This window comes from Lepus europaeus, chromosome 7 (assembly GCF_033115175.1).
Source record: "Lepus europaeus isolate LE1 chromosome 7, mLepTim1.pri, whole genome shotgun sequence".
Classification (NCBI taxonomy): Eukaryota; Metazoa; Chordata; class Mammalia; order Lagomorpha; family Leporidae; genus Lepus; species Lepus europaeus.
In genome coordinates, this window is record NC_084833.1 from 96,373,350 (window position 1) to 96,395,358 (window position 22,009).

Below are 22,009 nucleotides of genomic sequence, written 5' to 3' on the forward strand. Positions count from 1 at the left end.
CTTGCTCGCTCTGCCTTTTAAATAAATAAATTAACTTTTCAAAAAACAAAAGAACACAAGTTTTTATTGTGTTCTTCAAGGCTGAATAAGATCCAGCCCAGTAAAGTTCAGCAAGGTAAGTTACTTCTCTGACCTCATCTGTTCTTTCCTATTTTCCCATTTTGCTCTACTTGAATACATTAAGCGTGTTCCTACCTATGATCTTTGTGTTGTCTGCTTCCTCTGCGTAGGAGGCCCTCTTCCAGTAACCTCCATTGTCAATTCCCTATTGGCTTCTCTATGGCCCACTTGTATGTTTGAGAGGAGTGCCTGTGTGAGAATTAGTTTTGCTATAAGATATAAAGGCTAGAAGATCTCATTAGCCAACAATAAGAGGTGAGCAGTTACCTATATCATTCACTTAAGTCTATAAGATAAAAACAAGTTAGTTGTTCAGGGGGAAAACTCATCTCATTCTTGCACTAAGTTTCAAGTCCATATTTCCCATTTTTTCACTAGGAATACTGTGTGAAAAGAAGCAGGCATCTAAGGCAAAACAACTTTTAGGATAAACTGTGAATATAAGAAGTATCACTTGCTTTCACAAGGGTGTGTTGTTTATTACTGGTTCTTAACCTTTTTGGGTCGTGGACCCTCCAATATTTTTATATAGTTTTATCATGAATTTGGTATTGATAAGCATGCTAATTTTGAACTCTGACAGGTCTAAGATAGGTAACACACCCCTCAGCTGATTTTAACATAGATGTTGTCAGATCATTTGAGAAATTGTTTGGGGAATTTGCAGATTCCATGTAATCACCACATTTGAGAACCTGTGATACAGTGAGCAGTATCCTTATACAGTAAAACATTCATGAGTTTCTTAAGGTATTTGTTAGTATACTAGAAAAATGATGGCTTTTGTGGAACCACATCGGCCAAAGCAAGTCACATAGCCACATATAACATGACTTATATTTATTGGGTCTCTTCCTCTTCCATTTGGTAGCAAAATTATTTGCCAGTTTTTTTTCCTTAATGTTGAACCACTGTCATGTTCCTGGGTTAAACTATGTATGATTATGAAGTGTGATTGTTTTGATTTGCCACTTGTTTGATTTGTTAATGTTTAATTAGATTTTTGCATCTAGTCTGTGTTAACATTTTCTTAATTTCCATTTCTTGTGCTGGTCCCAACAGTTTGGTATCAGGGTTTTGATAGCATTATAAATGGAGATGTGTATCTTCCCATTTTTTTCCCTTAGTTTTCAGAGTATATAAATCTCCAGTTTACTTTTGACCCTTTGTATCCAAGGGTTCTCCATCTGTTAATTCAGCCAACTGTGGATTGAAAAGCTTTGGAAAATCGCTTCTCGGCCTTTTGGCTAAGATCAAGTGTGTGAAAAGCTTTGGAAAAGGAATTTATCTTTTTCTTGTCCTTGTTTTCTAAACAATACAAATAACAATATAACATTTATTTACATAGCACTTACACCATGTTAGGCATTATAAAGTATGTGGGGAGGATTTTAAGTACATGTAGGTTATATGCAAATATTATACCATTTTATGCTCATTTAAGGGCCTTGAGCATATGCAAGATGATATGTGAGATGGGCCCTGGAACCAGTCTCTGCTATGGATATTGTTGGTTGACTATACTTGTGAGGCGTTTAGGACAACTACAGAATTAGAAGGTCCATTCTCAACAAACTATCCTCATTTCTGACACTGACTACAAGTTTGAGGTTCCCCAAACACCTTCAGGTTTGATCATTCATTAAAAAGTTTCATAGAATTTATTGAAAGCTGTTGTGCTCATGGTTATAATTTGTTACAGAAAAGGATTCAGATTCAAATCATCCAAAGAAAGAGACACACCAGGGTTTCAGGCCCAGAGCTGCTGTTGTAACCTCCTTATGTAGTCAGGAAGCATTTCTCTCCTGGCACTAGAGTGTTGCAGTAATAGCCGTGAGTACTGCCAAATTGGAAGACGCAGTTGTTGATTATCTATGGACCTTTTTCCGATCAGCATAGTTGATTACTCATATGGATAATTTTAGTGTCTGAATTGAATGACATCCATGACCCAAGCCCCTACCCTAAGACCGTATGTGGCCAGTACCCTCCCTAAATCACATTGTTATTCTATCTAGGGTGACCCAAGACTCCCAGGCAAATAAAGACATAAGTCAGACAGTACCTTCCAACTGCCCAGAGATTGCCTACCAGGAGCCAAAAAGAAAGACCAGACCTTCTCTTTGGGCAAAGCCAAATTCCTCTCTACAAACTTGTACAATTAATTTTTCTCTATATGGCTGTCTTTGTATGATTCCTTGATACCAGAATAAACATACAGGGATTCTATTCTTGAAAACTGATTCTTTTACATATGAACCCTATTTCTAGTTGTATTTTTTTTTTTTTTTTTTTTTTGACAGGCAGAGTTAGACAGAGAGAGACAGAGAGAAAGGTCTTCCTTCCATTGGTTCACCCCCTAAATGGCCGCTATGGCTGGAGCTGCACCGATCCGAAGCCAGGAGCCAGGTGCTTCTTCCGGGTCTCCCATGTGGGTGCAGGGCCCAAGCACTTGGGCCATCCTCCACTGCCCTCCCGGGGCACAGCAAAGAGCTGGACTGGAAGAGGAGCAATCGGGACTAGAACCTGGCGCCCATATGGGATGCTGGCGCTGCAGGTGGAGGATTAACCAAGTGAGCCTTGGCGCCGGCCCTTCTAGCTGTATCTTAAAAGATGAAAGCCAGGCCGGCCCTGCGGCTCAATAGGCTAATTCTCCGCCTGTGGCGCTGGCACCCCCAATTCTAGTCCCGGTCGGGGCGCCAGATTCTGTCCTGGTTGTTCCTCTTCCAGTCCAGCTCTCTGCTGTGGCCTGGGTGTGCAGTGGAGGATGGCCCAGGTCCTTGGGCCCTGCACCCACCTGGGAGACCAGTAGAAGCACCTGGCTCCTGGCTTCGGATCAGTGCGGTGCGCCGGCCGCAGTGGTCATTGTGGGGTGAACCAATGAAAAGGAAGACCTTTCTCTCTGTCTCTCTCACTGTCCACTCTGCCTGTCAAAAAAAATAATAAAAATTTAAAAAAAAGATGAAAGCTATAGGACACTTAGATTTTAACAGCATTTAAATTAAACTACTGTATCCTTTTTTGTTCTTGTTTTAAGAATAAAGGCTCTCTTCAGTTTGAAGACAAATGGGATTTCATGCGTCCAATTGTTTTGAAGCTTTTACGCCAGGAATCTGTTACAAAGCAGCAGTGGTTTGATCTGTTTTCGTAAGTAATGCATTACTTTTCTTTGTTATAAAGTAAATTTTTGATAATGTCTTTTTAAATCCAAGTCTAGTATATGATCTTGGTATTGATCTGTTTAAAATTATTACTAGTTCTGTTGGGGTACCCCGAGACCTCCCAAGGATTCAGTGACTTGGTTGAAGGACTCACAGGACGAAACATAGAACATACTCACAGGCATGGTTTATTAAAGTTAAAGGATACAAAGCAAAACCAGTAAAGGAAAAAAGCACTTGGGGTAAAAAGTCTCAGTGGGGAGACAAGCATAAACTTCTAAGAATCTTTTAAGGGTTGTCAGATAAGACATGCCTGATTTCCTCAGCAACCAGAGTGACAACATGTGTGAGATGTTGTCTCCTTGGGAAGTTTGTTAGAACCTCTGTGCCCAGGATTTTTGTTTTGTTTTTTTAAGATTGTTTTATTTAAAATGCAGATTGTCAGCGTTTGAGAGATCTCCTGTTTGTTGTTTACTTCCCAAATGTCTGCAGTAGTCAGGGCTGGGCCAGAATGAAGCCAGGAGTGAGGAGCTCTGTCCTTGACTCCCATTCTCTGCTGTCCCAGGAGCATTACCAGAAATAGAGCAGCTGGGCCTCAGACCGTCACTCCAAATGGGATGCTGCCGTCCCAAGTGGCAGCTTAACCTGCTGTTACCATCCCCAGTGCCCAGTGCTTTAGTCGGGGCTGGCCACATAGGCGGTCTCTGTCTGTCATGTACTAAAATTCCAGGCTCCCAGAAGGAGAGCAGATATTTAATGTAACCCATTTTGTTTGTATAAACAGTTTAGGTACAGTGAGCTGCTCTTATCATTTCAGGACAGTTTTATGTAAGAGTAGGAAAATGTCGACCATTCCAGTTCTCAAATGCCAGCCAAGGGCTAACCTTACACATAAGCTTTTCCAAGGAATGCAGTCTCGGGTCTGCTGTGTTGACTCTTGGCTCTGGGCCAAAATTTCTTTGCAGACGTTTTGTCAGTAGGTCCCCAGGCAGCAGCAAAAGGCCAGCTGGTAGTACTGACTTCGATATACCTTTTGGGGTTCTGGGATATAGCCAGTCAAATGAAATTCCATTAACTCTAAGCGTTACCTTAGAAAGTCAAGTGGCTTTCTCCTTGAGTTTCTGAATGAACTTTTTTTTTTTTTTTTTTTTGACATGGCCTGAACCATCAGTTCAGGCATAGCATAATTTGGGCCAGTAATTTGAAGCAGAACTGAGAGCCTTCCAGGGTTGAGACAGTGTCATCATACATTGTTAGCATACACAATAAATCCTTGAGGGCACATGTGGGACCCCTGGAAACAAAGTTTAAAAGTGTTAGGGTACGCAAGCAAGATAGACATTAAGTAGTAAAAGTTACCAAGGCCTCCAGTGTGGCCTTATTATTCAGTTGAGACCTTGGTTTTGGATGGACTGAGGGCTGTTATTTCCAAACAATTTTGCTCATCCATCATACCAGTTCATTTGCCTTAGTAGTGTGAATGACATCTGGAGGTGTTCAGCACGGGTTTTCACCTGGGTGTGCTGTTAAGTGTGCTTGTAAGTTTGGCAGTTAGTTTATTTTTTAAAGATTTATTTATTTATTTGAAAGGCAGAGTTACAGAGAGGCAGAGACAGAAAGAGAGAGATCTTGCGTCTGCTGGTTCACTCCCCAAAAGGCCACAAGGGCTGGAGCTGGGCTGATCTGAAGCCAGGAGCCAGGAGCTTTTTCCAGGTCTCTCTGGCAAGTTCAGGGGCCCAAGGACTTTGGGCCATCCTCTACTGCTTTCCCAGGCTATAGGAGAGAGCTGGATTGGAAGTGAAACAGCCAGGACTCGAACAGTGCCCACATGGGATGCTGGCACTGCAGGCGCCGCTTTACCAGCTATGCCACAGTGCTGGCCCCAGGCAGTTAGTTTGAATTAAAAGCACTCCATGACAGCTTCTAGTTTTCCTTTAGGAAGAGGGGAAAACTTTCAGGAATAGTTCTGAAAAGCAAAAACCACTTTTTTCCCCCCCTCTTTTCTCCTGAGCTCTCCAGGTGCTGGGATTTATTTTTCCTTTACAAAATCAGGATATCCTACTAAGTAACGAAAACTTTGATTTTCTTTAAGCATCCAGACCTTCAAAAGCATTTTTTAAAAAAACTTAGTTTTTTGTTCAGCTTACCATTTTAAAGAATCCGTCAGTATGAGGTCCTGAAGTTTCAAAATTTTTAAAAATAGATTACATGGGGCTGGTGCTGTGGCATAGCAGGTAAAGCCACTGTCTGCAGTGCCAGTATCCCCTACGGGTGCCAGTTCGAGTCTCGGCTGCTCCACTTCCGATCCAGTTCTCTGCTATGGCCTAGGAAAGCAATAGAAGATGGCCCAGGTCTTTGGACCCCTGCATCTGCGTGGGAGACCCAGAAGAAGCTCCTGGGGCCTGGCTTCGGGTTGGTGCAGCTTTGGCCATTGTGGTTATCTGGGGGGGTGAACCAGTGGATGGAAGACCTCGCTCTCTCTCTCTCTGCCTCGCCTTCTCTCTACTGTGTAACTCTGGCTTTCAAATAAATAAATAAATCCTAGAAAAAAACATATTTATACTACCTCACACTCCTTTTGTCTTGATTATCTACTGGGTAGTCTAGAAAAGATAAATTCCTTTCTGAGGACAGCTGCATTTAATAACCAAGTTTACTAAGGTGTGTGGACGAGAAGGTAAGAGAAATAGTCAAGTTGTTAAAACATTGCTGCAGCCCGGCGCCGTGGCTTAACAGGCTAATCCTCCGCCTAGCGGCGCCGGCACACCAGGTTCTAGCCCCGGTCGGGGCGCCGGATTCTGTCCTGGTTGCCCCTCTTCCAGGCCAGCTCTCTGCTGTGGCCACAGTGTGCAGTGGAGGATGGCCCAGGTGCTTGGGCCCTGCACCCCATGGGAGACCAGGATAGGCACCTGGCTCCTGCCTTCAGATCGGCGCAGTGCGCCGGCCACAGCGCGCCAGCCGCAGTGGCCATTGGAGGGTGGACCAATGGCAAAAAGGAAGACCTTTCTCTCTGTCTCTCTCTCTCACTATCCACTCTGCCTGTCAAAAACAAAAAACAAAACAACAACAACAACAAAAAAAACAAAAAACATTGCTGCAGACTGCAATTAATCCAGAAAGCCAAACCCAAGTTAATACAGTGAGATATTTCAAGAAGGAGTCAAGAGTTTTATCTGTAAGGAGCATGTGAAAGGGTTACACTCTAGCAATTTGCAGCTTCTGGCAGGAACCAAAATTAGGAATGCAGTTAGTCTCTGTATTAGTTATATAGAGCCAGTTAGCAGCTTGATTTTTGGAGTTGTATACAAAAGAATAAGCCCTTTTCTGTGAGTATCTGTCAGTGATTGAGATGGTTGAGCCAGAATCCATTGTTTTAATGGCTCCACAGAGCAGTGTCTTTTAAATCTTAAACAGTCTTTGAGGCAAAATCCTGTTTATTAAACAGATATCTGCTTTCAGTTCAGCACAGGTTGTGTTTAGGTTGAAATGCCCGGTGTCAGACCATCTCTGGTTTTAGCCTAGAGTTAGATCCCAGCCATTAAAATCTGTGATTCAAAAGTCTAAAAGCACCAACAGCTTTTCTTTGGCAATAGGAGAGCTCAGATACTATAGGCTTATAGTCATATCCCAAGTGAAAGTGACATGAAAGCCTCTCCAAAGCCCTTTGAACTGTCGCTTTTTTTTTTTTTTTTTTAAGATTTTTGTTTGTTTGAAAGGCAGAGTTGCAGAGAGCAAGAGGGAGAGAGAGAGAGAGAGATCTTCCATCTGCTGAATCACCAAATGGCTGCAATGGCCGGGGCTGGGCCAAGCTGAAGCCAGGAGCCAGGAACTTCGTCTGGTCTCCCATGTGGGTGCAGGGGCCCAAGGACTTGGACCTCCATCTTCTGCTACTTTCCCAGGCACATTAGCAGGAAGCTGGATCAGAAGTCGAACAGCCAGGACTTGAACTGGCACCCATATGGGATGCTAGCATTCCAAGAGGTGGCTTAACCCATTACACCACAGCACCGGCCTCTGATCTGTTAATCTTAAGAGTCCAAATTGATGCACCCCAAAATATGCACATCAGTCTAGAAAATCATCAGCCTCTATGGATTAGACATCTGATTTCATAAGAGCTTAGGAGCAATGAAAAACTACTTTTTAAAACTTTAGGGGTGGGCATTTAGCACAGCAGTAAAAATGCTTGGGATCCCCACATCCCATAATGAAATACCTGGGTTTGATAACTGGCTGTGGCTCCTAAATCTATCTTATTGCTAATGTGTACCCTGGCAGGTCGTGGGTGATGATGACTAAAGTAGTTGGTTCCCTGCCGCCCACAAAGGAGATGAATTGAATTCCTGATTCCTGGCATTTGGAGGATGAACCAGCAGAAGAGAACGTTTCTTTCTCTCTCTCCCCTTTCCCCCTCTCCCCCGTTCCTTCCACCTCCTCTCCTCCTCTCTGAAATAAAATAAATACAAATTTTAAAAAGTAAAAAATTTGTTTCAAATCCAGAGTGAGAGAGCGAGCTGGGGTGGGGGTGGGGTGACGTAGGATGTGGCTAGAGAGAAAGTACCCATCCTCTGGTTCACTCCCCAGATGTCTGCAATGGCTGGGGCTGAGCCAGGTTGGAGCTGGAAACTCAATCCAGATCTCTCCTGGAGGTGGCAGCAACAACCACTTGCTGCCTCTTAGGATGTGCATTAGCAGGAAACTGAAATCAGGAGTAGAGCCAGAAGCTGAACCCCAGGCACTCCAGTGTGAGATACTGGTGTCTTAACTATTAGGTTAAACATCCACCTTGAAAAACTGCCATTTTTTTTTTTTAAATCTTTGTAAGTATATTTTGGTGGTGCCTTGCACAATAAGGCACTGTCAGTGCTATAACAGAAATAATGGAATGCCCATAGCAAATAGTAATAGTGACAGTTTACTAGACAAGTTACAGTTTAATGATAGTGGTGGTGATTGTTTCATTTTATTATATTTTTTTACAATAAATATATAGGCTTTATACACCACACAAATGAAAAAAAGAAATGGTTATTAACAGTCCCTGCCTCCACTCCCCTCAGAATACCTTCAACATAGAAATTCCATAAAACAGAAAAATCAAGACAAGTTTGATTTCAGACTTTGAATAAAAAGAAAAAGTGCATAATGCAACAGCTGTTCAACTTCCAACTGCAGATAGGCACCATTAAACAAACAAACCCAGTATTTGAAATTTAAAAGATGTTATCTCAAAAACAAAAGAGAGGGAAGGAGGGTGGAAGGGAATATATTTATATTCTTAGAATTCTTATCTATGAACTATATCGAATCTGTTAAAAACTAACTAAAAATTGAAATAAAAATTTTTAAAAAGTCAAAGTGTGTTTCTACCTGGAGATTTCCTTTGTTTTCATGATGTCTTCCTTTTTCCATATGCTCTAGTAGGTAAAACTTACAGGAAATACTACCTATTACAGAAATTTATTCTGTTTCTAATATTGAGAGTTTAAATGCCAGTTCCTTCAGCAGCCAGTAAAAGTTGTGTCCCTCTAACTTTTTTCCTTTTGGTTACTTTTCCTAGTTGGGATGATCCCTTTACAATCATGAAACAACAAACATCTCACACACATTATATCAATTTTATCCTACATCTAAATGCAGTAGCTGCAAAATTCAAAGCCATTTATTAATCCCTTTTCCCTCCATTGTTTTTGTCTCATTACACATTTAATGAAACCCTGAACAGGAAATTCAGCGTTTATAACATGAACCTTAGAGTTGCTGGGAACCTCTGGCTGGGTTTGATATCTGTGCAGCAACAACAGCAAGGAAGAGGAAACAGTAACAGAGTCCCTTCTCCGTCCCTCTTTTTCTACTTTATCTAAAGCTCTACTCTAGCCCTGGGCTCTCATTTAATTCTTAACTTTCTCATACTTGGAGAGGAGAAAAACACAGATTTTTAACATTTTTGATGCTCTCAAATTCATCTTTGGTAATTTTAGGACATTTTTTCTCCCCACTTGGAGGCAAGAACAAAAACCAAAGACACAACTTAGAGCTTGTACCATTCTTCCCTCATTGTAGTTATTTGGCATAACCAGAAGCAGCCTGGTGATTGAGAAAGCCAACTTTCCTAGGGTTAATTCTCTTATTTTCAAATTTCTTTCCTTTTTTCTGAAACTTAATTCCCATTGTAAGATATATTTTTCTTTTCTTTTTTTTAAAGATTTATTTATTTATTTGCTTTGAAAGAGTTACACAGAGAAGGAGAGGCAGAGAGAGAGAGAGAGAGGCTTTCCATCCACTGGTTCACTCCCCAGTTGGCCACAATGGCTAAAGTTGTGCTGATCCGAAGCAAGGAGCCAGGAGCTTCTTCCGGGTCTCCCACGCGGGTACAGGGGCCCAAGGACTTAGACTATCTTCTGCTTTCCCAGGCCATGGAAGTGTAGCAGCCGGGTCTCAAACCAGTGCCCATATGGGATGCCGACACTGCAGGCAGCAGCTTTACCCACTACACTAAAGTGCCAGCCCGTTTTCATTTTTATTTGAAAAGAGAGAGACAGAGAAAGACCTTCTATTGGCTGGTTTACTCCCCAAATGCTCACAACAGCCAGTGCCTGGCCAAGTCGAAGCTAGAAGCCCAGAACTTAATCTGGGTCTGTGACATGGAGGGTCAGGACCTAAGTACTTGAACCATCAACTGCTACCTCACAGGGTACTCATTAGCAGGATGCTGTATCAAAAGTGGAGGAGCTGGAACTTGAAGCAGGCACTGCCATATAGGATGCAGACGTCCCAAGCAGGATCTCAATTGCTGTGTCAAGTGCCTACCCCCACTCAGCATTTTCAAATTTCTTGTATAACTTTTACCTCTCAAATCAGACAAACTCAGCTACTATTTCATAGCATGGATAATTTCATAGCCATCTGTTTTAGTCAGTTTTGCATTACTGTGTTTGAAGAAAAAAAGGTTTGTATAGTTCATGGTTTTGAAGGCTGAAAGTCTAATATTGCATGGGGCAGGCTCTGGCAAGGCCCTTTCCCTTGACTGTATCACCTCATGGCAAATGCAGTATGTGGGAGATCGGTCACATAGTGAAGCAGAAACCAAAGACTGGGTGGGGCCAGGCTCAAGCTTTTATAACAGTTCTTTAGTGAGAAATAACCAGCTTCCAAATGTCCTCCCCAAGAAGAGTCTCACAAGACAAGATTAATTTCTGTAGCAACTAATTATTGCAAAGTATATGTCATGAGGAAATTCATTATGGACTTAGTGCCCTTTGTTTCTGTTGGGAGCTAATCATGAATGCACCCTGTGCCTGGCATATAACCAAAATTCCAGACTCCCAAAAGGAAAGCAAGTATCCAACATAAATATCAATTTGTATAAACAGCTTAGGTACAAGGAATTCCTATCAAGGAATACTGGAAACACTTTGAAAAATTAGAGTGTCCAGATACCAGCTAAGTTCCTATATTGTAAACAGGTCTTTCTAAGGATAGCAATTTTAGGCCTTCTATAATAACTTTATTCTGCATACTAGTTAGATGGTGTATCAGTTGAAATGTAGGTGTAAGAAACAGCTGAGACCTTTTAAAGATTCATAGTATGTGTACATGCATTTTAATAAACTTTTGAGTATGGCGAGTTTTCCTTTTAGAGGGGATTTGCCAGTCTTTGTTGATGTGATTTGTTTTCAAAAATAACATGTGTTCTCTGAGTGCTTCTAACTGGGAAAAGGAGCGTGGAATGATCGTGTTCTCTGCTTAAGGCATACTTCTAAGCATGCATCCATGGTTAATAGTTAAAACCTTATACTTGCTGTAATTGGTGGCCTTAACACAATATTGGAAAAAAAAAACTCTTGATCTCTTTGGAGTACCTAAAGAAGTCCAATTTGTAGTCTTTTTAAGTAAAAGGAATAATATATCTCCTGTAATAACATCACAAAACCTATAGTTGTTTTTATCATTCTAAATCTGAGTTATTAGTCAGTTTTTGTCACTTCAACAAAATACCTGAAGTAGGCTGCTTATGAAGAAAGGGGGTTTATTTAACTCACAGATTTGGAGACAGGACCTCCAAAAAGCATGGTACTGCTTGGATCAGGTCCCTTCCCTTCCCCTTAGCTATGTCACATCATGGTATGGGTCTGACCTTATGGAATCACTTTTCAAAGGCCCCATTTCTAAACACCCTAGTAGGATTTAGTTTCTACCCTTTTAACACCATTAACATATGACTTTGCAAAGGGGAATGGAGGAAGGGGGACCAAACCACATTTAAACCATTGCACTGAGGCACGAAAATCATGTATTGATATAAAGGTACATTAGCTATTTGAGATTTGTTCCCTTTTTCTTATAATCTGTATCTTTGTTTCTCACTTGGAGTAATATTGACATTCTGAGTAACGTGAGAGATTGTCCTGGATATTGTGATGTTCATCACCTTTGGCCTTCACCTTTATAAACTTCAGTAGTGGATCGCTCTGTGTGCCCTTCTCACCTGCTGCTATTGCATCATAAAAAGTTACCGCTCAGCTGAAAACTGCTGCTCTAGATCCGTGTTGTTAGGATTAACTCTGGTCTGTGAAATTAAAAACAGAAATCAAACAATAAGTTATTTTAAACTTTTGAGACATTTTTAAGAAATTCATGTTTAGTATAAATAATATTTAAAAGGGGCAGGTGTTGTAGCATAGTGAGTTAAGCCACTTGCCTAGAAGAATTCCTGCATCCCATATTTGAGTGCCATTTGAGTCCTCGGTGCTATGCTTCCCATTCAGCTTCCTGCTAAATGCCTGTGTGGCAGCAGATGATGGACCAAATTCTTGGGTTCCTGCCATCCATTTGGGAGACCCAGTTGGAGTTCTTGGCTTTGGCCTGACCCAGCCCTGGCTGTTGTGGACATATACAAAGGGAACTAGTAGATGGAGGATCTCTCTATTTTCTGTCTCTCCCCCTCAGTCACTTGCCTTTCAAATAAATTATTAAATCTTTTTTTTTTTTTTTTGCTGACAACAGTAATTTTATTTCTTCTTAGTAAATTGAGTACCACCTTCAAACATTTGTCTTAAATTTTAAATAAGCACAAAAACACTCATGTTTAATTTTGCAAGGAAGGAGCTCTTGCAACAACATTAACAAACTTCATGTGGAAACATAAATTGTTGGGAAAATTTCACAGTTAACAAGCAAAATAGAACTTTTTAAAAATTGTCGTTAACAAAGAGAAAACTAAGAGTGAGCTGATGGTTCGGAAGCATGATCAGAAAGTCAAAGGCGCTGCAGAACTTTGGATGCTTCACCTGCTTTGCTGTGGATTTTAGTACCTCGTTCATGATACAACTAAACTTTTTAATGATCTGTTTCCATTTCATCTGCTTGCATGCATCTCATTTTATTTTACAAAGCTTAGCCAAGTGGTGTCTCTTTTGTTGCTGAGTGGGTTTTTATGACACCATCTTCCCCTCATTTTTCTGTTTGCCTCTGTAGTCCACTTCACTTGAGTTAGCTAACTCTGTATGATTCTTAAATGTTAATTTCTTCCAGAGTTCCATTTTCCTAATTCTTTTACCTGACTTCTGTGTCTGTATGTAAATAGTCCTGATTAGTCTCCTGACTTGAACTGCCATGTCACCATTTTTTTTTTTTTGCTTGCTTATATCTGTCTCTAAGTTCCATAAATACTATAAAAGCAGGATGATAAAAATCTTTATTCATAGTCTGTAGCCAGAAATCTAGAAGCATTCTTCAGTATCTTATTTTTTAAAGGTTATTTATTTATTTATTTGAGAGGTAGAGTTACAGACAGTAAGAGGAAGGGACAGAGAGAAAGGTCTTCCTTCCATTGGTTCACTCCCCAGATGGCCACAACAGCTGGAGCTGCACTGATGCGAAGCCAGGAGCCAGGTGCTTCCTTCCGGTCTCCCACGTGGAGGCAGGGGCCCAAACACTTTGGCCATCTTCCACTGCTATCCCAGGCCACAGCGGAGAGCTGGATTGGAAGAGGAGTAGCTGAGACTAGAACCAGCGCCCATATGGGATGCCAGCGCCACAGACAGAGGATTAACCTACTACGTGATGGCGCTGGCCCCATTATCTTTTTTTTTTTAACCTCAATATATCTAAATTATTATTGGGCTTTGTAGATTTTTGATAAAATCTCTTGAATTTCTTTTCCATTCTAGCTGGCTTTTTTTTTTTTTTTTTTTTTGGCTACTGTCTCTTGTATGAACAATTACATTAGTCCTTTGTTATATCTTTCTGTGTTAATTACCTATTGCTGCATAACAAATTACTCTAAAACTTAGCAACTTCAAAATTTATTTTACAGTTTCTAAAGGTTAGGAATCTTAAAATGATTTAGCTGAATTCTTTTAGGTCAGGGTCTGCCATGATGTCAAGTTTCAGCAAAAGAGCTAGCCCTAGGTTCAACTTGATCTTTTTCCAGGCTCACACATGATTGTTGGCAAGTCCTAGATTTATTTGCTGTTGACGAATGACTTCAGTTCCACACTATGTGGGACCCTCCTTAGGGCTGTTTACCATGTGACAGCTTTGCCTGCCTAGAGCAAGTTCATTGGTTAATGACAGAAACATATTTTGAGAAATGCATCATTGGGTAATTCTTTGTGCAGAAATCATAGAGAATACTTACATTACACAAAGCTAGATAATATTAGGTCTGTCATTGAATTTTTTTTTAATTCATGAGAGAGACTGAGAATGATTGGCAGAGACAGAGTTCCCATCTGCTTTTCACTCCCCAAATGCCTGTAACGGCCAGAGCTGGGTCAGGCTGAAGCCAGAAGCTAGGAACTCTGTCCAGATCGTCCACATGGGTGGCAGGAACCCAACTACTTCAACTCTTGCCTGCTACCTCCCAGGGTCTGCATTTAGTTGGAAGCTAGAATTGGGAACAGAGCTTGAACTCCAACTCAGGCACTCCAATATGTGGTATAAGCATCTTATAGGCCAAAGGCCCACCTCTACATACTGTTTTATAGTAAATTTTTTAAAATAAGTAGGAATATATTCTAAAACAATAATAGAATACGTGGTATAGATAATACATAAATCGGTAGCATAGTCCTTACCATTATCAGAACTAATGTCCTATGCATAATGTGCTGTACTTTTTATCACTAGCAGTGCAATAAGTAAGTTTGTTTACAACAGCATTATGGCATTAAGTATTATTAAGTGATAGAACTTTTTGGCTTCATTATAGTCTTATGGGACTACCTCTGTGTGTGTGACATGTTGAAGGAAATATTGTTATGTAGTCCATAACAATAATCCAAAGAGAGGGTACTTCCAAGATAGAAGTCAGGTGTTTTTTTTTTCCTAACATTAAACATCACTTCTGCCACATGCTGCTGTTCACACAGCTTAACCCTTGTGCACTGTAGGAGGGAACTATATGAGAGTGCTTCAGAAAGTTTGTGGAGAAAGGAATTAAAATATAATTTTAAAAAGAGTTACCAGAATTTACTACAAAGAGTTGTATGCCAACAAACAGGGAAATCTGTCAGAAATGGATAGATTCCTGGACACATACAACTTACCTAAACTGAACCATTAAGACATAGAAAAACCAGGCCAGCACCGTGGCTTACTTGGTTAATCCACTGCCTTCGGCGCCAGCATCTCATGTAGGTGCCGGCATCTCATATAGGCGCCGGGTTCTAGTCCTGGTTACTCCTCTTCTAGTCCAGCTCTCTGCTGTGGCCCGGGAAGGCAGTGGAGGATGGCCCAAGTGCTTGGGCCCCTGCCCCCATGTGGGAGACCAGGAGGAAGCACCTGGCTCCTGCCTTCGGATTGGCGCAGTGCACCAGCTGTAGCAGCCAAAACCTAAACAGACCCATAACCAAGTCAGAAATTGAATCAGTAATAAAGGCCCTCCCAACGAAGAAAAGCCCAGGACCAGATAGATTTACTGCTGAATTCTACCAGACATTTAAAGAAGAGCTAACTCCAATTCTTCTCAAACTATTCAAAACAATTGAGAGAGAGAGAATCCTCCCAAATTCTTTCTATTAAGCCAGCATCACCTTAATCCCTAAGCCTGAAAAAGATGCAGCATTGAAAGACAATTACAGACCAATATCTTTGATGAACGTAGATGTAAAAATCCTCAATAAAATTCTGGCCAATAGAATGCAACAACACATCAGAAAGATCATCTACCCAGACCAAGTGGGATTTATCCCTGGTATGCAAGGATGGTTCAACGTTCACAAATCAATCAATGTGATACACCACATTAACAAACTCCAGATGAAAAACCATTTGATTATCTCAATAGATGCAGAGAAAGCATATGATAAAATACAACACCCTTTTATGATGAAAACTCTAAGCAAATTGGAACATTTGCTTACAAAGGAACATTTCTCAATACAATCAAAGCAATTTATGAAAAAATCATGGCCAGCATCCTATTGAATGGGGAAAAGTTGGAAGCATTTCCACTGAGATCTGGTACCAGACAGGATGCCCACTCTCACCACTGCTATTCAATATAGTACTAGAAGTTTTAGCCAGAGCCATTAGTCAAGAAAATAAAATTAAAGGGATACAAATTGGGAAGGAAGAAGTCAGACTATCCCTCTTTGCAGATGATATGATTCTTTATTTAGGGGATCCAAAGAACTCTACTAAGAGACTATTGGAACTCATAGAAGAGTTTGGAAAAGTAGCAGGATATAAAATCAATGTACAAAAATCAACAGTCTTGGTGTACACAGACAATGCCACAGCTGAGAAAGAACTTCTAAGATCAATCCCATTCATAATAGCTACAAAAACAATCAAATACCTTGGAATAAACTTAACCGTAGATGTCAAAGATCTCTACGATGATAATTATAAAATCTTAAAAAAGAAATAGAAGAGGATACCCAAAAAAATGGAAAAATCTTCCATGCTCATGGATTGGAAGAATCAATATCATCAAAATGTCCATTCTCCCAAAAGCAATTTATAGATTCAATGCGATACCGATCAAAATACCAAAGACATTCTTCTCAGATCTGGAAAAAATGATGCTGAAATTCATATGGAGGCACAGGAGACCTCGAATAACTAAAGCAATCTTGTACAACAGAAACAAAGCCAGAGGTGTCACAATACCAGATTTCAAGACATACTACAGGGCAGTTATAATCAAAACAGCATGGTACTAGTACAGAAACAGATGGATAGACCAGTGGAACAGAATAGAAACACTAGAAATCAACCCAAACATCTACAGCCAACTTATATTTGATCAAGGATCTAAAACCGATCTCTGGAGCAAGGACAGTCAATTCAATAAATGGTGCTGGGAAAACTGGATTTCCACATGCAGAAGCATGAAGCAAGACCCCTACCTTACACCTTTCACAAAAATCCACTCAACGTGGATTAAACATCTAAATCTACTACCCAACACCATCAAATTATTAGAGAACATTGGCTCCTGGCTTTGGATCGGTGAAGTTCCAGCCCTTTCAGCCAACTGGGGAGTGAACGAGCGGATGGAAGACCTCCCTTCCTCCCTCCCTCCCTCTCTCTCTCTCTCTCTCTCTCTGCCCCTCTGCCTCTCTCTCTCTCTGTAACTCTGATTTTCATGTAAATAAATAAATCTTTTAAAAAAATTTCCAATACATTTATGTCCAACTTAGATTTCTAATCAGTTTTGCTGTATATTTTGATGCATGTTTTGGTGTAAATAGGCTAGCTAGTAAATAATTTCTAATCATTATGTGATGCTTGTTTATTTCTTTTAACCTTAAATTCCTCTTTGGATAACGTTATTATTACCAGCCTGCTTTCCTCTGGTTTGTGTTTGGTAGCTCTTTATATAGACTGTGTGTGTGTGTGTGTGTGTTTTAAAGATTTAATTATTTATTTCAAAGGCAGAATGATGGGGAAAAACAGAGAGTGAGCACTTTTATTCACTGGCTCACTCCAACAGATGCCTGCAATCATTGGGGTTAGACCAGGCTAAAGCCAGGAGGAAGAAACTACATCTAGGTTTCCCATGTGGGTGACAGGTACACAGGTATTTGTATCATCATATGCTGCCTCCTAGGCACATTAGCAGGAAACTAGATCAGAAACACAGAGTACGAGAAACAGACTGGCACTCTGAAATGGGATGCAGGCTTTGGAAGCAGCAGCTTAACCACCTGTGCCACAATGCCCACCTCAAATTGTGATCAAATGTATATTACATAAAATTTATCATTTGGTCATTTTTAAAAATTTGTATTTTTAATTAAACCTTAGCAGGAAGCAGGATCAGATGCATTTATTTATTTGAAAGGAAGAGTTACAGAGAGGCAGAGGCAGACAGAGACATTAATTATAATACTGTGTGATGTTTAATTTAATTGCATTGTCCCTTCCCAGAACTTTATCATCTTCAACAGAAACTCTATACCCATTAAACAATAGCTCCCCATGACCCCTCTTTTTTTTTTTTTTTTTTAAAGATTTATTTATTTATTTGAAAGAGTTACACAGAGAGGGAAGGAGAGGGAGAGAGAGGTCTTCCATCCGATGGTTCACTCCAGTTGGCCACAACAGCTGGAGCTATGCCGATCCAAAGCCAGGAGCCAGGAAGTTCTTCTGGGTCTCCCACATGGGTGCAGAGGCCCAAGAATTTGGGTCATCTTCTGCTTTCCCAGGTGATAGCAGAGAGCTGTATCGGAAGAGGGGCAGCCGGGACTAGAACCGGCGCCCATATAGGATGCCAGCGCTTCAGGCCAGGGTGTTAACCTGCTGCACCACAGCGCTGGCCCCGACCCTTCATCTTAGTACCTGGTAACCTCCATTCTACTCTTTGTAAATTTGTCTGTTTAGGTGGCTCATATACATTAATTCCCTCTAATTTTTGGTCTCACTTTCTGTGGTTTCAGTTACCTACAATCAGCCATGGTCTGAAAATATTAAATGGAAAGTTCCAGATAAAAGCAATTCATGAATTTCAGTTGCATATCATTCTGAGTCATATGATAAAATATTGTCCCATCCTACCTGGGATGTGAATCATCTGTCCAGCATATCCGTGCTTTGTGTGCCACTCTCATCAGTCACTTAGTGGTTAGGTTACCTTTGTTATCAGATTGACTGTTGCGGTATCATAGTACTTGGGTTCAGGTATCCCATGTCTAACTTACTAATGGTCCCAAAGTGGAATAGTAGTAATACTGGTGATTTGGATATGCCAAAGAGAAATAGTAATGTGCTTTGTTTAACTGAAAATATGAAAGTACAATAAGATATTTTGAGAGAGACCACATTTATGTAAATTATTAAGCATATTTTATTTTATTACTAGTTGTTATTCTTTTGCTGTACTTGTATGAATTAAAGTTTACAAGGCACAGCATGTGAGGCAGAGGGTTAAGCCCCCAGTTTGAGTCCCAGCTGCTCTGCTTCCAATCCAGCTGCCTGCTAATGTACTGGGGCTATTTGAAGAGTAAACCAGCAGATAGAAGATGTTTTCATTTTTCTCTTTCTCCCTCTGTCACTATGCTTTTTAAATAAATAAAGTAAATCTTAAAAAAAAAAAAAAAAACCTTATTTGTAGGAAAAAACATAGTACATCTACAGGGTACAGTACTATATGTGGCTTGCCGGCGCCATGGCTCACTAGGCTAATCCTCTGCCTGCAGCGCCGGCACCCCGGGTTCTAGTCCCGGTTGGGGCACCGGATTCTATCCCGGTTGCCCCTCTTCCAGTCCAGCTCTCTGCTGTGGCCCGGGAAGGCAGTGGAGGATGGCCCAAGTGCTTGGGCCTTACACCCACGTGGGAGACCAGGAGGAAGAACCTGGCTCCTGGCTTCGGATCGGCACAGTGCACTGGCCGTGGCAGCCATTTAGGGGGGTGAACCAACGGAAAAAGGAAGACCTTTCTCTCTGTCTCTTTCTTTCACTAACTCTGCCTGTTAAAAAATAAAAAAAATAAAAATTTTTTAAAAAAGTACTATATGTGGCTTGAACTAATACTGGGGGATCTTCAAATGTATCCGCCGTGGATAATGGACGACTGCTATAGATGAAGCCAGAGCAATATTTGTCGATTTGAAAAGCCTGTTCTCTTTTAATGGAATAGCTTATTCACTTTAGGTTTAATGGTATAACTGATAAACTTGTTTTTTTATTGCTTCTGTGACTTTCTCATGCATTAGATCTTACTGATTTTTTATTTTCCTATACCGTATTGTTATTGATTGGAAAATTCACTTTCATTATTGATTATCTTGTTGCTTGTTTTCAATTGAGAAACTTTTTTACTATTAATTGAAAGCATAATAGCCTGTTATTTTTCATTCAAAATCACACTCATTCTTCTTTATCTTTTGCCCAAGTTGAAATCTTTGGTCAACTTTTTGCCTCTTATTCCTTCTTCCATCCTTTCTCCCTTTCTCATTAAAACTTCTTTAAGGCTTTTATTTCTTCCTTGTCTTATTCCTTGAATCATAAATGATTCCAGCACAGTTAAATATTTTAAAAGAATTTCCTTTTTGACGTTTCTCTTTTTATTTGAAAGGCAAAGTCACACATAGACACACACACACACACACACAGAGACAGAGAGACAGAGAGATCAATCTTTAATTGCTGATTCACTCTCCAAATGGTTGCAACAGCTGGGTCCATGTCAGGCTGAAATCAGGAGCCAGGAACTGTGTCTGGGTCTCATGCATGGGGTGGCAGAGATTCACGTGCATCATTCCCTGCTTCCCAGACACGTTAGCAGCTAGTTGGAGCAGAAGTGGAATAGACAGAACCTTGAACTGGCACCATGATAGGGGATGTGGACATCCGAAGTAGTAACAATCTGTTGTACCTTAGCATGTTCCTTTTTAAAAGCACTGGTTATGGTCCAAAGGAATGTGTTCTTATCTATCCAGATTTAGTTTACTATATGTATTGCTCACCTAAGTTTCTTTTATCTTTTTTTAAAAAAGGGTTTGTTTATTTATTTGAAAGGCAGAGTTATGGAGAGTTAGAGGCAGAGAGAGAGAGGTCTTCCATCCGCTCATTCACTTCCTAGATGGCCACAACGGCTGGTGCTAGGCCGATCTGAAGCCAGAAGCTGCTTCTGGGTCTCCCACATGGGTGAAGAGGCCCAAGTATTTCCACTGCTTTCCCAGGCCATAGCAGGGAGTTGATTTGGAAGTGGAGCAGCCGGTTCTCGAACCGACACCTATATGAGATGCTGGCACTGAGGTGGCAGCTTTACCCGTTATGCCATAGCTTCAGCCCCAGTTTTTTATCTTGAAGTATAACATTTTATATATTTTGTCTTGAAATATAACAGATAGAATGCATGACTAGAAGTGCATACAGCTATATAGGTAAATATCAGGAATAATCTTTAGTGAAAAAAGTTATTTGATATGATTTCTATAAAGTTCAGAAATCTTCATATTACATTCACTGATAAAACTTGGGGGAAACATTCTGGCTTGATTATATTTATGAAAATTTTCTGAAGTGTGAGCATTCGGCCTAGAGATTATGACAATAGATTATGACACCTGTGTCTCACTTTGGACTGCCTGGGTTTGGCTCTCAGCTCAGACTCCTGATTCCAACTTTCTGCTAATACACACTGTGGGAGATAGCAGTGATAGTTCAAGTGTTTGGATTCTTGCCATTCATGTTGAAGGCCTTGCTTAGATTCCTGGCATCTGGCTTTGACCCCCCCCCCCCTTCCTGGCCTTTGTGAGCGTTTGGAGAATGGGCTAGCACGTGGGAAAGTGCTCACTCTCTCCCCATCTGTCTCTCTGTCCCTTACATTAAAAAAAAAAAAATTGGGGGGCTGAGGCTGTGGTGTAGTGGGTAAAGCTGCCACCTGCAGCACTGGCATCCCATGTGGATACCAGTTCATGTCCTAGCTGCTCCACTTCCAAACCAGCTCCCTGCTAAAGCACCTGGGAAAGCAGTAGAGGGCCTGCAACTACATAGGAGACCCCAAAGAAGCTGCTGGCTCCTTGCTTGGGGTCATCCCAGCTCTGGCCACTGCAGCCATTTGGGGAGTGAATCAGCAGATGGAAGATTTCTGTCTCTACCCTTCTCTCTTTAACTCTGCCTTTCAAATAAATAAATAAATCTTTTTAAAAAATGTCCAGGAGATTTAACACACTCTGTTCTGTGGAGGTGAGTAGATGTTATGCTTTAAATTAACAGTGAATACATTGAGGGCTTTCTTCCCTGATGTAGCAAAGCATAGCAGTACCTGAAGGTTGAGAAAAGAGAGCTGGAGAAGATGTACCCAGTTGCTCAAGTTTGATTCCTCCTTGAATATATTTTTAGGAAGCTACCCAACCCCACTGCCTTCGCCTCACCATTTCCTCTTTCTGTATGAGCCCTTCTGACGTACACCCAGCAGTGGTTTGAGTATGGCAAGCATACTAAGTCAGACTGCTTTGGAGAGGCATAAGACTCCTCTGATAGGTAACTGTGGCTACAAAACTCTCCAACAATTATATCAAATTTTCTTAGACCCTCACTGCAGTCTACCTCTGTTGCTGCCCATCTCTCTTTTCTTCTGTCCCTACAGGAATCTTTATTCTCCTTTGGGCTTATCACTTGACCAGCTTTCTCTTGCTTTTTTCATTTTTCTCTCACAGGCATTCATTCATTCTCTTCCATTTCTAAACTCATGTACTTCTTGCAAGAACTAAATAAAGTATCACAAGAGTTAACCGAAGTGTCTGGCACGTAGTAAGCCATCAATACTTA

The 22,009-nt window shown here is 40.9% G+C and overlaps 1 protein-coding gene across 2 annotated transcripts in view; it reads left to right on the top strand.

Annotated features, from left to right (window-relative positions):
- The window catches only part of CUL5 (cullin 5), a 134,460-nt gene that overhangs the window by 26,220 nt on the left and 86,231 nt on the right, over positions 1 to 22,009 (top strand). For both annotated transcript variants that reach the window (XM_062196962.1, XM_062196961.1), the window contains exon 2: positions 3,158 to 3,267. In XM_062196962.1, the coding sequence (XP_062052946.1) occupies positions 3,158 to 3,267 (110 nt within the window). The remainder of the gene's footprint in view (positions 1 to 3,157; positions 3,268 to 22,009) is intronic.